Here is a 13,842-nt window from a genome sequence, read left to right on the forward strand (position 1 = left end):
ACTCTCTAACTCCTCCAGCCTTAGTATGTGTTTTTAGCCTTGCCTCTTTATTACGCAGTGGAACCTCGCTCGATCCTAAGGCACTGATTATCCAGACTCTATTTCCAAGGTGGCACCGACAGAACCACACGCAGGCTTTGCTCTTGGCCTCCTAAGCACAGAGAAGCAATGAAGACACCCAGCACGCTCCTACCACACCAGGTTCACCCCCCCCAGCATTTGCTGCCACCAGCCCCAAACCCCCCCCCTTTACACCCTGGAAGCAAGCTGCACCCCCAGACCCCATAAAACAGCCTTTTTACACCACCTTTTCCACCCTGCACCACAGACCCCTCCCAAAACAATTTTTTACACCCCATTTACAGCCTGCATCCTCGGACCCCCAAAACAGCCTTTTTTACACCCCCCCCTTTACACTTTGCATCCCCGGCCCCCAAAACAGCCTTTTATATCCCCCTTACACCCTGCTCCCCCAGACCCCCAAAACAGCCTTTTTTGCACCCCCAGACCCCCAAACCAGCCTTTTTACACCCCCCCTTTACACCCTGCACCCCCCAGACCCTCCAAAACAGCCTTCTTTACCCTTTTCATCCCAGCTGATTGCTGCCCCCGACACCTGCCCTACCTTACCTCCTCCAGCATCCCACAGACCCCCCTCCCTGCTCCTCCTCACACGCCCCACACCCCCAAAGCACACTCCCCCCACTCTTTTAATCCCTATACATTCCCCAAACACCCCTTTACCCCTTTCCCTTACCCCACTTCTCTTCCCTTACACCTCTTCCTTTACCCCCTCCCCTTACCCCCCCTTCCCTTTAACCCTTCCATTCCCCCCTTTACCCCTTCCCTTACCCCCTTTCCCTTCCCTTTACCACTTCCCCTTCCCTTTACCCTTCCCTTCCCCCTTCCCTTCCCCCTGCAGACCACCCAAACCCCATCCCAGCACCCCCCCTACACCCCCTCTTCCCCCCCCCCCAGCCCCGGGGGGGCCGTCACCCACCAGGTAGAGGGTGCCGTAGATGCGGAGGGACTCGGTCAGCGCCCCCTGCGTGACGTGCAGGACGGCGAGGGAGCAGCGGGGCTGCCAGGTGTGCCCGATCTCGTAGCAGCCGTGGGGGATGGATTTGCTCAGCGCCGCCATCTTGGGGACGCCGCGGAGGGGAGGGGGGGGGGGGGGGGGGAGCGCGTCACGGCCGCTGCCCGCCGCCGGGGTTACTCGCGGGCAGCCGCGGCTCTCGCTCCCCCCCCCCCCCCCCCCCCCCAGCTCCCCTCCACGCCCCGCCCCCCCGCCGGGCTCGCGTGAGGCCCGCAGCCAATCGGCGGCCTCCGGGGAGGGGGGGGCGGGGCGCGGGAGGGGAGCGGGGGGGGGGCAGAGCCTGGGGGGGGCTGGGGGGGGGGGAATGTACGGGGGGGTGTAAATGTATGGGGGGGTGTAAATGTATGGGGGGTGTAAATGTATGGGGGGGGTGTAAAGCCTGGGGGCTGCAAATTGGGAAGGGGGGGGGCGTTGCAAACCCTGGGGGGGCTGCAAGGCCCGGGGGTTGCAAAGTGGGGGGGCGGAGGGGTTGTAAACCCGGGGGGGGGGGGCTGCAAATGGAGGGGGGGGGGGGTTGCAAAGCTATGGGGGGGGTGTAAATGTATGGGAGGGGTGTAAAGCCTGGGGGCTGCAAATTGAGGAGGGGGGGGGGGCGTTGCAAGTCCTTGGGGGGGGCTGCAAGGCCTGGGGGTTGCAAACTGGGAGGGGGGAGGTTGTAAAAGCTGGGGGGGCGGCTGTAAATGGAAGGGGGGGTGTAAATGTATTGGGGGGGGTGTAAATGTGTGGGGGGGTGTAAATGTATGGGGGGGTGTAAATGTATGGGGGGGTGTAAATGTATTGGGGGGGGTGTAAATGTATTGGGGGGGGTGTAAATGTGTGGGGGGGTGTAAATGTGTGGGGGGGTGTAAATGTATGGGGGGGTGTAAATGGAAGGGGGGGTGTAAATGTATGGGGGGTGTAAAGCCTGGGGGCTGCAGATAGGGGAAAGGGGGGGGGGGGTGGTGTTGCAAACCCTGGGGGGGCTGCAAGGCCTGGGGGTTGCAAAGTGGGGGGGCGGAGGGGTTGTAAACCCGGGGGGGGCTGCAAATGGAGGGGGGGGTTGCAAATCTATGGGGGGGGGTGTAAAGCCTGGAGGCTGCAAATAGGGGGGGGTGTTGCTAAATCCTGGGGGGGGGGGGACAGGGGGGGCTGCAAGGCTTGAGGGTTGCCAACTGAGAGGGGGGGGTTGTAAACCATGGGGGGGGCTGTAAATGGAGGGGGGGCTGCAAACTGGGGGAGGGGGGATGTCAACCCCGGGGGGGCTGCAAATGTGGGGGGGGGTTGCAAACCCGGAGGGGAGCTGCAATTGGGGGGGAGGGAGGGTGTTGGGGCGGGTCTTCTGGGGGGGGTTGCAAACCCTTGGGAGGGGTTGGGAGCAAGGGGAGGAGGGGGGTGTTGCAAACCCTTTTGGGGGGGGTTGCAACCTTTGGGGGGGAGGCTGAAAACGGGAGGAAAGGGGGGGGTGTTGCAAACCTCCGGGGGTTGGTTTGCAAACACCGGGGGTTGTGTATTGAGGGGGGGGGGGGGTTGCAAAGCATGGGGGGTGCAAACCGGGGGAGTCGCTCCCTGCAGTGTGCTTCCCCAAGCGTGTCGGTGCCCCGGACGGCCAGGTTCTCCTCGGTTTGCGGGGGGGGCCATGCAGCTTTCCAGCATCACCCCCCCCCCCTCCTCCCCGGGGGCAGCGGCACCAAATTTGCCCTTAATTTCCCCCAAACCTTTCCTCCTTCCCTCCAAGGAGGGTGCGAGGCTGTGCTCGCGTCTCAAATCTAGCGGCCTGGCAAAGCGGCTCGGTTATGCCGGGTCGGTCGAGGGAGCTCGGCCGCCAGCAGGGCACTGCCGGGGGCCTCGGTGCCCAAAACCTGGGGGAAGACCCCGGGCACAGCCCCGAGTTCGGCTTTTTGCTTCTGCAGTGCTCTGTTCGAGACCCGTTTGCGGGCAGAAAAGGCAACGATTGCCTAAGATACGGGTTCTGGCTCTCTTGCTTGCGTGTTTTGGCTCCGGTACCGCTCCGGGCTCGAGGCTCGCTTGCTGCCTTGCGTTTGTGGGCAGGGAATTGAGGCACGCACCGGAGCGATAATCGCCCAAGCCGACGATTTCGCGTCTGACACACGGTTCTGCAGCCGGTCCCGGCGCTGGAGGACTTGGTTTGGGAAAACACCTCCTGATGGAGGAGGACCCAGCCCCGTCCTCGTGCCCTGGTGGGACCGAGTCGCCGCCAGCCCGGAGCAGGAGGCTTTCAGATGTCTGCCAGCCAAGGATGACTCTGGCTCCGCACTAATGCGGGAGGCACAGAACTGACCTTGTTCCGGGCCCTTTTCCATGGGGTTGCAATGCCGTATGCTGGGAAGGAGCCCTGGGGTAAAAGCAGCATGGGAATCGCCTGACGGCCCGTGCCGGGTCACTCTGCCCTGGGAGAAAGCTTACCCTCGGTTGGAACTGGGACCACATCGTTTTGGAAAAGAAGAGTCACTGGGGTTAAAAAAAGCGTTGAGGACCTTTAGTTTTACCTCCCTAAGTACCCGGGGGTTTCGGGAGCTGTCCTGGCTGCGTAGTGGGAATAGCAGGCTGGCTGTAGCGCTGCGAAAACGAACGCCAGGGATCCGTCCCTTGGCACGAGGCTGAGTGATGTGGCACGGAGTGTCCAGGCCTTGCCCTGTAACGTCCGGGTGTCCTCGAGAGCGCTTCTCCCGGTCCCAAAACGAGCGGCGGAGCGTGAGCTGATCGCCGCCAGCATGAATGGCGGGGGGGTGAGTGCTCAGCTTACTCCCTGCTCCTCCTTAGTGCAGCAGTGTCAGACGTACCAGCGCGGCCGGGTAAAGAAGCTGTCGCCGGTTTCCGTGCCTTGCGCCACGCACGGGAGCAATGTGGCAGAGTCCCACTGTGACTCTTTCCTCCAGATGGCCACGTACCCGCCTGCAGCCGGGCTGGCAGAAAGCTGCCCTCGGGCGCCGCTCGCTCCTCCCAGTCTTTAGCAAGAGCCCTCAGCCGCTGGACAGCACTGCGGTCCTCCGGTTTACCTGTGCTGGTGCTAACTGGTTCGCTAACTGGTAACTGGTTAGCAGCAGCAGTACAGGTGGCTTGGGTGGCATCGGTACTGGGGGGCTTGGGTGGCCACTGCTGCGTGAAGAACAGCAGTGCCCGCCTGTCCAGCCGTCAGCGGGCCTCGTGGTCTAAGAATATTCTTCGCTATCATCTTCAGTGTCTGCCTAATCTGACGTCTGCAAGTGAAATCACACAGCTCAGCCCACGGCGGGAGCTGGACGGGTGAAGAATTTCACCTGCCTTTGCGGTGGGAACGCATCGGCGTTACAAGGTAGGCGAGGTGGGGATCCAAGGCAGAGCGTTTAACTGGTTGGGAACAAATCTGAGAAAAAGAGAGAGGAAGGAAAGGAAGGAAGGAAGGAAGGAAGGAAGGAAGGAAGGAAGGAGAAATAAAACCAAACAAGGAACTTCACATTGCAGGAGGGTTTGTGTTCCAAGTGCATTGGGATCTGGGAATTCTTCCTGCTAAACATTTCTGAGTATCAGAGCAATCTGGAAGCATTTTAACTTGGAAGCAATGCAGTGCTTTGCCCTCTCCGCTCTCATACTGCTTTCCAACTTGTGTGCTTTTTTTTTGCCATGTATTTGTTTTCTCCCTCGGGACAGGTGATCCAGCTTTCCCCTGCTACTTGTGCAGTTCTCAGTGCCTGACCCCACTTCTGCCAGTAGCTCTTCTTATCCACTAAGACCAGCTCTATCTAGCAGGATGGTTTTTTGCAGTCACTTCTCCTTTTCTCAGTCTTCCACTCTCATTGTTTTTCTCCTCCTGCTTGCTCTCCTGCCATCTGTGTGATTGTCTCATGCCTCCATTATAAAGTTGCATGAAATCCTTACTTGAAAAATTATCATGCTGCTACAAAAGTTAGGGCTTAGATTCATCCTTCAGCTCAGGTCAGCAGAGGTAATGTGTAGACGGGGACATCTGCTTCTCTCAGGACGCTGTGCCAGAGCTGGGAGATGTGGCTGCGCTGTGTTTTCTCCAGGGCGCTGTCAGAATATCGCCAGGACATTTGCAAAAAGGAGCAAATTTGTGGAGGGAGCTGAAGGCCTGCAGTCTCACGCCATCAGTCATGTCTAGGGACAGTCAGCTTCACCCATCTCTATTTCTTCTCGAGATCTGGGACAAGCGATAGGTACACTCTATAATTAGCTTCGTAGACATAAACCCCAAGCTTACAACACAAATAATTTCCCTAATGCTTGAGATGCCTGTCTAGGACAGCAGCGAGTGGCCATTAATTGGGCTGGTTTTACTTTCCTCCAAGGACAGGACAGAAGGAGCCTTTAAGAAGCCCTTTTCACCCTTGTCCCCAAAACTGTAAACTTAAACCATTTTGCGTTATTTGAAGAGGGATTCTCTTTTGGCTTACAGTCATGAATGCTACTTGTTCATTTTTATTTTTTTTTTTTAGCAGGGAATAATCTCAAAATACCCTTGTGTTTGCTGATACTTCAAGGTAAAAGAATTAACTGGAAGTTTTCCCATTTTCCAGATGCAACGATTTCCAAAATAAATATGGGATGGGTTGTGGGATAATACCATGTGAACATTTTCATACAGACAATAATGTCCTCCAGTTGATACAAAGCTGGGCTGTTTCCAGGCATAAATGTTGCAGTCTTTCTTACAGGGGTACCAAGGATGACATCAAGAAAACAAACCCATAACGTTCACCACGCTGATCCTGCAGGCTGACCCAAGAGATGACATCCTGGGATATATTCATGTTACTGGCTTCGGTAGAATTGTGCTTCGACTGTATTTCTCCGTCTGTTCCTGGAGACAGTGATTTATTCTTTCTAAATCAGGTGACAGAATTGGCTAAATTGAGTCATTAAAGGCTAAATTGTGCCACTGGGATTGCTGAAAGGCAGTGCACGTGGAGGCTGTTCCAGGAGCAGCCTGGAACGGGAGCTGGGACCCAAAGAAGCAGCTGCTTCTCTCCTTCCTGCTTTCCAAGAAAGTGCTTTCTGTAGGTCTGGAAGGAATGCAAGATCACATCTCGCATCCTCCGGGTGCCTCAGCCTGCTTGAAACTCCCTCACCTGGATAATAAAGGCTGGGTCTCTGCCTTCCTTTGGCTGTAACCTCTACAACCCATTTTTACCCCACCTGGATGGAAAAAAATCTTTTATGGTGGAAAAATCACGTGCTATCAAAACAAATGTCTGCGCATGCTCTCTGCAGTCACAGTGCTGTCTCTGCAACTCTTCTCCTTTCTCGATCATCCTCCCTTCTCGATGTTTATCAAATTCAGCAGTCAGGAAAGACCTGTCCTGCATAGCTTCCACGTCCTCCATTTCTGCGTGCCAGGTGGGGGCAGCAGCCTTCAAACATGCAGGTGGTGCTCACCTTTCTATGAACGTGAGTGGGAAGGAGGAGAACGGGCAGGGCTCACGCTGCTGTACACATCGACCTCAGAGGCAGCATCAGTTGGGTCTCCACTCCTGAAGTCCAAGCAGTGAACTAGAGCTCTGGACCTCTATCATCAAAGCTTCCCGATTGCTAATTTACTGCCCAGCTCCTTTTGGAGCCTCTTGAATGAGTTCTGAGACAAATATGCTATGGAGAGGTCCGGCCCTAAGTAGGGCAGATACAAGCCAGTCATCACCATCTGCCCTCGGGAGCAGCAGCCAGTTGCTGGCCGTGCTCTTCAGCTGCGTAGATGCAGAGCATCTTTCCCAAAGTGGGAGAGAAAAAGGAGGCAGGAATGAATGATGAAATCCTTAAGTAAAACATTTTGTTTGCTCTGCCTCTGCACCCATTCCCATCTTATTTGAGGTTATTACTGCAACATTATTTATGCTTCTAACACAGGAATTTTTTCAAAGTCATGAATAGCTTCATGAACTTAAGAAAAGACTCAGAAGGAGCCGTTTTTTCTCTGTTTGAAGTCCTAGCACACTTAAAGTTTCTGTAATAAAACTGTCAGTCCATAAAGTTGGGCTGCTAAGACCACAGATGAAATGTAGTTATTCTAAAGCAACTGAGCAGCCAACAGCTCCTTTGAAAAGTAGTGATAGTTTCTAGGAACCCAGCACTTTTGAAAAGTCTTTCAATTTAATCCTGAGTTTTCCGGAGGAATAATGAACAGTAAATTTCAGTGACTTAATTTTCAAATGCTCATGTTGAAATAGCCTTAGGACTCCGATCACTCCTGCTGCCAGCTCTCAGACATCCCAGCAGTAAAACTCAACTGCCTAAGTAGCAGCTGCTGAATCACCGCATGTTGCAGGTTTGTATTTCCAAGAAAACTGGCTGTGATTTTAGGTTATCCTGCAAGGCTGGGTTGATCAAACTGCATTGGCCTTCAGCAGGACTCTGGGCATCCAAAAGGGTGAGCCAGGGGAGTGGCTTGGAGGAGGCTCTTCTAGGCAAGCTGCCCCCTTTGCCTTTATTTTCAGTCACCCTTTGCTGTGAGGCTTCTTGACAGTTCTTGCAATTGCAAATGAAAGATGCAGTGCTCCCATGATTACTATTAGTTTTTCGAATACTGGGTTTAGACCGGTAGATGTGGCTTTAGACATCCGTGTTTGGACCTCCTGTCAAAAGCAAAAACAGTATGAAAATTATCAAAATCGGTCGTGGATTTGTTGGGACTGCAAAGCTGCTGATCACACCGGCAGACTCTGCTTTTGGTTTCTCTCTGCTGGGCTGAGCTTTGAACGCACATGAAAAAGAATGGAGAAGTTGAAATAAGCCAGTTAAAACTCTCAAAAGAACCGTTTTTAAACACAGAAGCATTCAGAGAACAAAACCTCCTTTTCAGCACTCCTGGCTCTTTCCTAGGGGCCGTTTCTTACATTTCTGCTAAATCAGTTGAGAAAGTCACTAAAGCATAGCAACGTCGCTGTGCTCCTATGAAAAAAGCACCAAAGATCCTTGAGAAAACTCTGAACAGCGCAGAAAGCGAGAACAAATGTTTTGTATATGTGGTATTGTTAAAACTCCCAAGTGGCATAAATATAATAAACAATAGTGAAGAATGGGATATTTCTGCTTGTTTCCACACACTCGAGATGACCTAACCTACCTCAGGCATGGTTCCACTTTGTGACTTGTGAGTTATTTGATCGTTCCAAACTTGTGAAAATAAACACTATTATTCTACTGTTCTGCACTGTGCATTCTTTTGTTCTCTGTAAATAGACTGAGAACTATCAAATGAAAGTAAATTATAATTAAATACAAATCAAAATACAAAGTGCAGATAAAACAAAAGCAACACATGGAAAAATGCAATGAGCGCAAAAGTAATGAAATGGTAGACTCGTCACTGAGCACAGCTCTATGCTCCAGACGACTTTGTCAGCATTTTATGGTTGAGTTCTGATCTCATTTACAGAGGTCTCCCGCTGAGACTTCCCTCATTGTAACTCTGGCATAGCCGAGATAAAAATCTAGCATTTGAAAATTAGGATTTTCAGAGAAACCCGTGAGAGTTGCTCAAATCCCATTGGATTTCAGTGCAGGCTGGACACCTAACTTGGTGCCTATTTTAAAAAATCCCCTTCTTAAAGGACATTTTAAACAGGTTATTTCTCTGTCCCTCCCAGTATTATCTTCCAGAGAATAGTTTTCCGTGTTTTGTCTAGTTGTAAATAGAGGCTCTTGGTGTCGTCTTCGTACCTGAGTACCTAGCTAGAAGACGTGAGCTTGAGTGTAAATTCTTTCTTGGGATTGGTTTTGCTCTTTGGGGTTGGCTAAGCTCAGAAACCCACCCATGCCTCTGTGTAGCAGTAATATCTCAAAGCCATGTTCTGTAGATCATTTAAATATTTGAATATCAAATATTTGTCCAGCTTTGTGCACATCATGTTAAGAATTACTATTGTTTATAACATAAATGATAGGGATTTCACCACTCACCGGGTGAGTTCCTTTTACGGTCTGACGTATGTCACTGCAAGAAAGCTTCTCTTGATATTTTTATGGTGTTTTTTAGCACTGGAAGACTTTGAAGATAGGGAGCAGAAAACCTACTGTGTTGGCCAGAGTTCAGTATGCATGTGCATAGAGATGAGGTGGCTGGTCAGACATGGTATTGTTTTACATTCCCCACCCACACGAGGAAAGCACCTTCCTTTTACATCCTACTTATGGAATATAAAAGATTTTTTTTCTTGGTATTTTGGGGAGAAGAGATGCAATGCAATTTTATACAAATCTCACTTCCATCAAAAAGCCAGGGAGGGAACGGATACAGTCCTGGCTGCCATAATATTACTGCACCTAATAATAAAGCACTACGGACGGTAAATGACCTATGTCCATGGATGAGCACTTTGCTGAGACCACCATGAAGCAGCATTAACCCAAATGATATATTTCAACAAAGTTCCCTCATACCAGAACTTCAGCAAACTTTACATGGGTAATCATCATTATCCAAGAAATATTACCTCAATTATACAAAATACTACCTAAGAAATCATCATTATCCAAGAAATTATCCCTCCTCCTAGCATTCCCACTTCCACTGAACTGCATCCATCTCTGTTCTGGGAGAACAATTGCACTTAGCAATAGACAGTGAAGAAAATCACATTTTTAGATGATGGGAAATTTTAAGTAAACAAAACAGCACACTTTGAAAGAGTATACGGTTTTTACTATTGTGTAAAGGAGCTATAATTATTAATCATTTAATTAAAAAAAAAAAAGAGAGAGAGAGAGAAATAGAGGTTTATAGTACAGCTCACCAGAAGCTCGTGGTCTCAGGACAAACTTCCTTTAACACACAGCATCTCAGTTTGTTCTAGCTGAAGAAAAACAAATTCTGCCCCAAGGCCATCTCTTACCAGTACCACTTTCTAGGAGGACTTTTGAAAGTTCTTTTTTTCCCATGAGTCTGCTTAAAAAATGATCGCTTGAAATGCTGGCTGTTTACTCACTGAAATCACGGACTTGGGACCCAATTCATCCTTCGTAATTCTGAGGCTGCAGCAGCATGGCATTACAGTTTATGTGCAAGTCTTATGTCAAAGACATTAAAATGACCCTCTAACTGGGCTGAAATTAAGGTTTTTTTTTTTTTTTTTATCCTGCAGTGTCGCATTGTTGCCCAAGGATTCTTGCATTAAAAAAACCCTCAGATCTCCACTTTCTTATTACACTTCAGCCCATGTTAATTCCTCTTAACTTTACTCAATGACCTGAGAAGCTAAGGAGTGAGACAGACATCCTAAGCATCTCCGACAGTCGAGGGAGAGTGGAGCACTTCCAGTGAGGCCTCAGTAGATCTGAACTGGCCTCTCTCTTTCTGCCTTGACTCCACAGGATTCAGTGGCAAACTAACCTACCGAAAAACTTAATAACAGATGAACTCACCCTTGGCTTCACAACAGCCACATCAGATGCACAGGAAGAAGAGGCAGGCTGTGGGGCAGCACAGAGCCTTTTTTTCTATTTGGGAGATAATTGGCTTCAGTTTGCTCAGGGAATATTTGAGTTAAATGGCAGCTCCCCTAGATTTTTTAATGCATGTTTTTGGGGAGTTTTCTTTTTATATTTTTCATAGCTCCCCAAGGATATCTGTACAGTGTCAACAATAATGAATGACATGAACTTTTACCATACGGAACTGAAATATCATGGTATTCTAGTTTTTATGGTAATTTGGCCCCATGGAAGTCTCTCTGAGGAATAACAAATGCCTGAGAAAAACGGAATTCACATAGACTCTTGTTATTTTCTAACTTCATCTATATGTCTATTGGGAACGAGACGAATTGTCAGAGTCCAAATATAAATTACACTGCCCAAGAATGAAAGATCACTACATCCTCAAACGCTTCGTCCAGTAATAATAAAAAATAAAATTCTGTATTTGTTCCATTGATAACAAAACCTCCGTACTGTGCTAAAATGCCTTAGTGATCAGCACCAGTAGAAAAGAATAAGGGTGCGGCTCCTTGACAGTTGAAGCCAATCTAAGCTGATCTGTTTTCCTTTGTGGTCACACCACCCCTCCTCGTCACCACAAGGTTATTTATTTTATTTTGTTCGGTTAGTTTTTTGACAGTTAGTACCTTCACCTTCCCTGCCAAGGAGTCAGAGGAGCAGCAGAAATGCACATGGAGCAGGGTGGGTCCGCAGGAATGACGTTTCAGGTCAGAAAATGGTCATGGAATTGGTGCTTCGGACAGATGAAGGACTGCTTGCAGAGACAGATATGATTTGTAGGTCCATTTCTGAATTGCTTTGCACCCGGTGTAGTCACCTGTACACAGGCAAGGAATACAAGGTAAATACAAAAAGGCAGCAAAGCTTCTGGACAATAGTGAAGGCTATTACTTGCGCTCAGTCTAATTTTGAAGGTCCTCAATTGCGTGTAACAGCAATCCATATGATTAATTTGCCAACTCAGATAGAAATTAAGACGTCTGTTTGCCAAAGACTTGCCAAACCAGTCCTTCTCACGGTCAGGAATGAACTTTATGTATTTGCCTTCACCTATATAGGAATAGGTAGTGAAAACCAAACGTCATTTACAAATGGTTTATAGAACAGCAGCTCTGTTTGTGTGAGGAAGGGGGATAAACTGTACTGGAAAAGGGAACAGAATAAAGCAGATAACTTCTGCAACTACGTCCATGCTAAAGACTATCTGTATAAATACATCAGCAAAAGAAAAAAAAATCACATGCTTAAATAAAATAACTATACCAACTCAAACTGAGTGTATACTGTGACTGTTTAAAAAGAGATCAAGGCCAAAGGCAAGGTCCTGCACCTGGGCCGGGGCAATCCCAAGCACAAATACAGGCTGGGCAGGGAATGGATTGAGAGCAGCCCTGAGGAGAAGGACCTGGGGGTGCTGGTGGATGAGAAGCTCGACATGAGCTGGCAATGTGTGCTTGCAGCCCAGAAAGCCAGCTGTATCCTGGGCTGCACCAAAAACAACAAGGCCAGCAGGGCGAGGGAGGGGATTGTCCCCCTGTGCTCTGCTCTCGTGAGACCCCACCTGGAGCCCTGCGTTCAGCTCTGGGGCCCACAGCACAAGAAGGACAAGGTAGTATTAGAACAAGTCCAGAGGAAGCCACAAAGATGATCAGAGGGCTGGAGCACCTCTCCTGTGAAGACAGGCTGAGGGAGTTGGGGTTGTTCAGCCTGGAGAAGGCCCCAAGGCCACCTCACAGCAGCCTGCCAGTACCTAAAGGGGGCTACAGGAAAGCTGGGGAGGGACTCTTTGTCAGGGGGTGCAGTGACAGGACAAGGGGGAATGGCTTTAAACTAAAAGAGGGTTGGTTTATATTAGAAATATGGAGAAATCCTTCACTCAGAGGGTGGTGAGGCCCTGGCACAGGCTGCCCAGAGAAGCTGTGGATGCCCCATCCCTGGAGGTGTTCAAGGCCAGGCTGGATGGGGCTTTGGGCAACCTGGGCTGGTGGGAGGTGTCCCTGCCCATGGCAGGGGGCTGGAACTGGGTGGGCTTTAAGGTCCCTTCCAGCCCAAACCATTCTGGGATTCTACACAATCCAAGAATTAGAAGAATTGCTGGGGAGACTGGAATTTGGAAATAATTAGCACTCAACAGCTATATTTTAAATGGCCCACAAAATAAAGACTGGTGCCACTGTAAACTGGGCAGTCCTGCTAGAGTTGGAGGAGTTGCATATTGCTGCCTGTTTAAACTTCTCTGTGATTTTAACAGGACCCGCATGTAGCTGTGTGTACAACTTAGTGCCACTTTGCTGGCGTGCAAAGTGCTCTTTGTGAGAGTCGTGCCAACAGCCGCTATCAGCAAGGGGACAGATTTCAATGTTGTACCCGGTCGCCCTTTGTGTATTCACCAACTCCACAAAAGCAGCATGAATCTAACCAACTTCGACTCCTGGCAGATGTTAAATTTCTTTCCCAGGAGGATGACCCACTGCCTGCCTAACATAATACAAAGAAGGTGTTTTTTTTTCAGCCATGCCCCTGCAAGTCAATACTTGCTGCTATGTAATTAAACACAGCATATCAGCTCACACGGACTTTTTAATGGGAAAAATAGCGCATTTTAAGATTTGTGGCCAGATCCATCAGCACGCTTCACAGCTCTGTGCTGCTCCAGTGACACAGAACAACCTTAAGCCTGCAATAACCGATTGATTCAACCAGCTTGTTGCTCTATCACTGGAGCAGTGCAAAACAGCTGAAGCGTATCAGCAAATCTGCCTTCTGAGCTCCTATTTTGAGGGATTTATATCTCAGCCTAACTTAACTTCCAAAGTCTACTTACATGTAAAGGGTTAGTAGTTACTTCTTGGGTAATATATCTGAGGTGAAAGCGCGCTATGATGCTTCCAAAAAATCTGTAGCACCTATGTCCAAAAGGAAGTTTTGTGTGATGTGAGTGACAACTGGCTTGCTGAACCAGGACCGGGTGCAAGCTGGGTGCATGGAGAGCAGTAATGAAGCTCAGCATGGCATGCTAGGCATCAGGGGGAGGCAGAAAGAGTGCTTCTGAAATCCTGTCCAGCTCAGCTTACCTTACAGGACGCACAAAATGCCACGGAGAGCCAAGTACAGTGTAGCTCGTGGAGAGCAAATATAGCGGAAATAACCTCTGATGCTGCAACAGAGTTAAAGCAAAACAGGACACAGAAAGATTTAGTAGGAAAGATGACTCTGCAAAAAGGAAACTAAGCTGTATTTATAAAGCAAGACTCGTGACCTCTCGGAGAAATAGAGCTCAGTCTGTCATTTTCCACCATGGTTAAATAACGCCTTGTGAA

General features: G+C 49.6%; 1 protein-coding gene and 2 long non-coding RNA genes across 5 annotated transcripts in view; 1 reads left to right on the forward strand and 2 right to left on the reverse strand.

The window, feature by feature from the left end:
- The window catches only part of TMEM135 (transmembrane protein 135), a 181,100-nt gene extending 179,861 nt beyond the window's left edge, over window positions 1–1,239 (reverse strand). Inside the window, exon 1 of one of the 2 annotated variants that reach the window (XM_083796596.1) lies at window positions 1,001–1,239. In XM_083796596.1, the coding sequence (XP_083652722.1) occupies window positions 1,001–1,141 (141 nt within the window). In that variant the 5' untranslated portion in view covers window positions 1,142–1,239. The remainder of the gene's footprint in view (window positions 1–1,000) is intronic. The other variant, XM_083796595.1, reaches the window with a different exon arrangement.
- Window positions 1,240–2,600: 1,361 nt separating this feature from the next.
- Window positions 2,601–5,887, forward strand: LOC310889230. Of its 2 annotated transcripts, XR_014576468.1 has the most exons (4): window positions 2,601–4,388; window positions 5,053–5,250; window positions 5,530–5,574; window positions 5,749–5,887. It is a non-coding gene; the product is annotated as an uncharacterized lncRNA (long non-coding RNA). The 2 variants fall into 2 exon arrangements; XR_014576469.1 differs by lacking the exon at window positions 5,053–5,250.
- Window positions 5,888–7,535: 1,648 nt separating this feature from the next.
- Window positions 7,536–13,842, reverse strand: LOC310889237. Its single transcript, XR_014576471.1, has 3 exons — window positions 13,597–13,842; window positions 11,149–11,339; window positions 7,536–7,659 (listed from the first exon to the last, which is right to left on the reverse strand). It is a non-coding gene; the product is annotated as an uncharacterized lncRNA (long non-coding RNA).

This window comes from Anser anser (genome assembly GCF_964211835.1).
Source record: "Anser anser genome assembly, chromosome: 1".
Taxonomy (NCBI): domain Eukaryota; kingdom Metazoa; phylum Chordata; class Aves; order Anseriformes; family Anatidae; genus Anser; species Anser anser.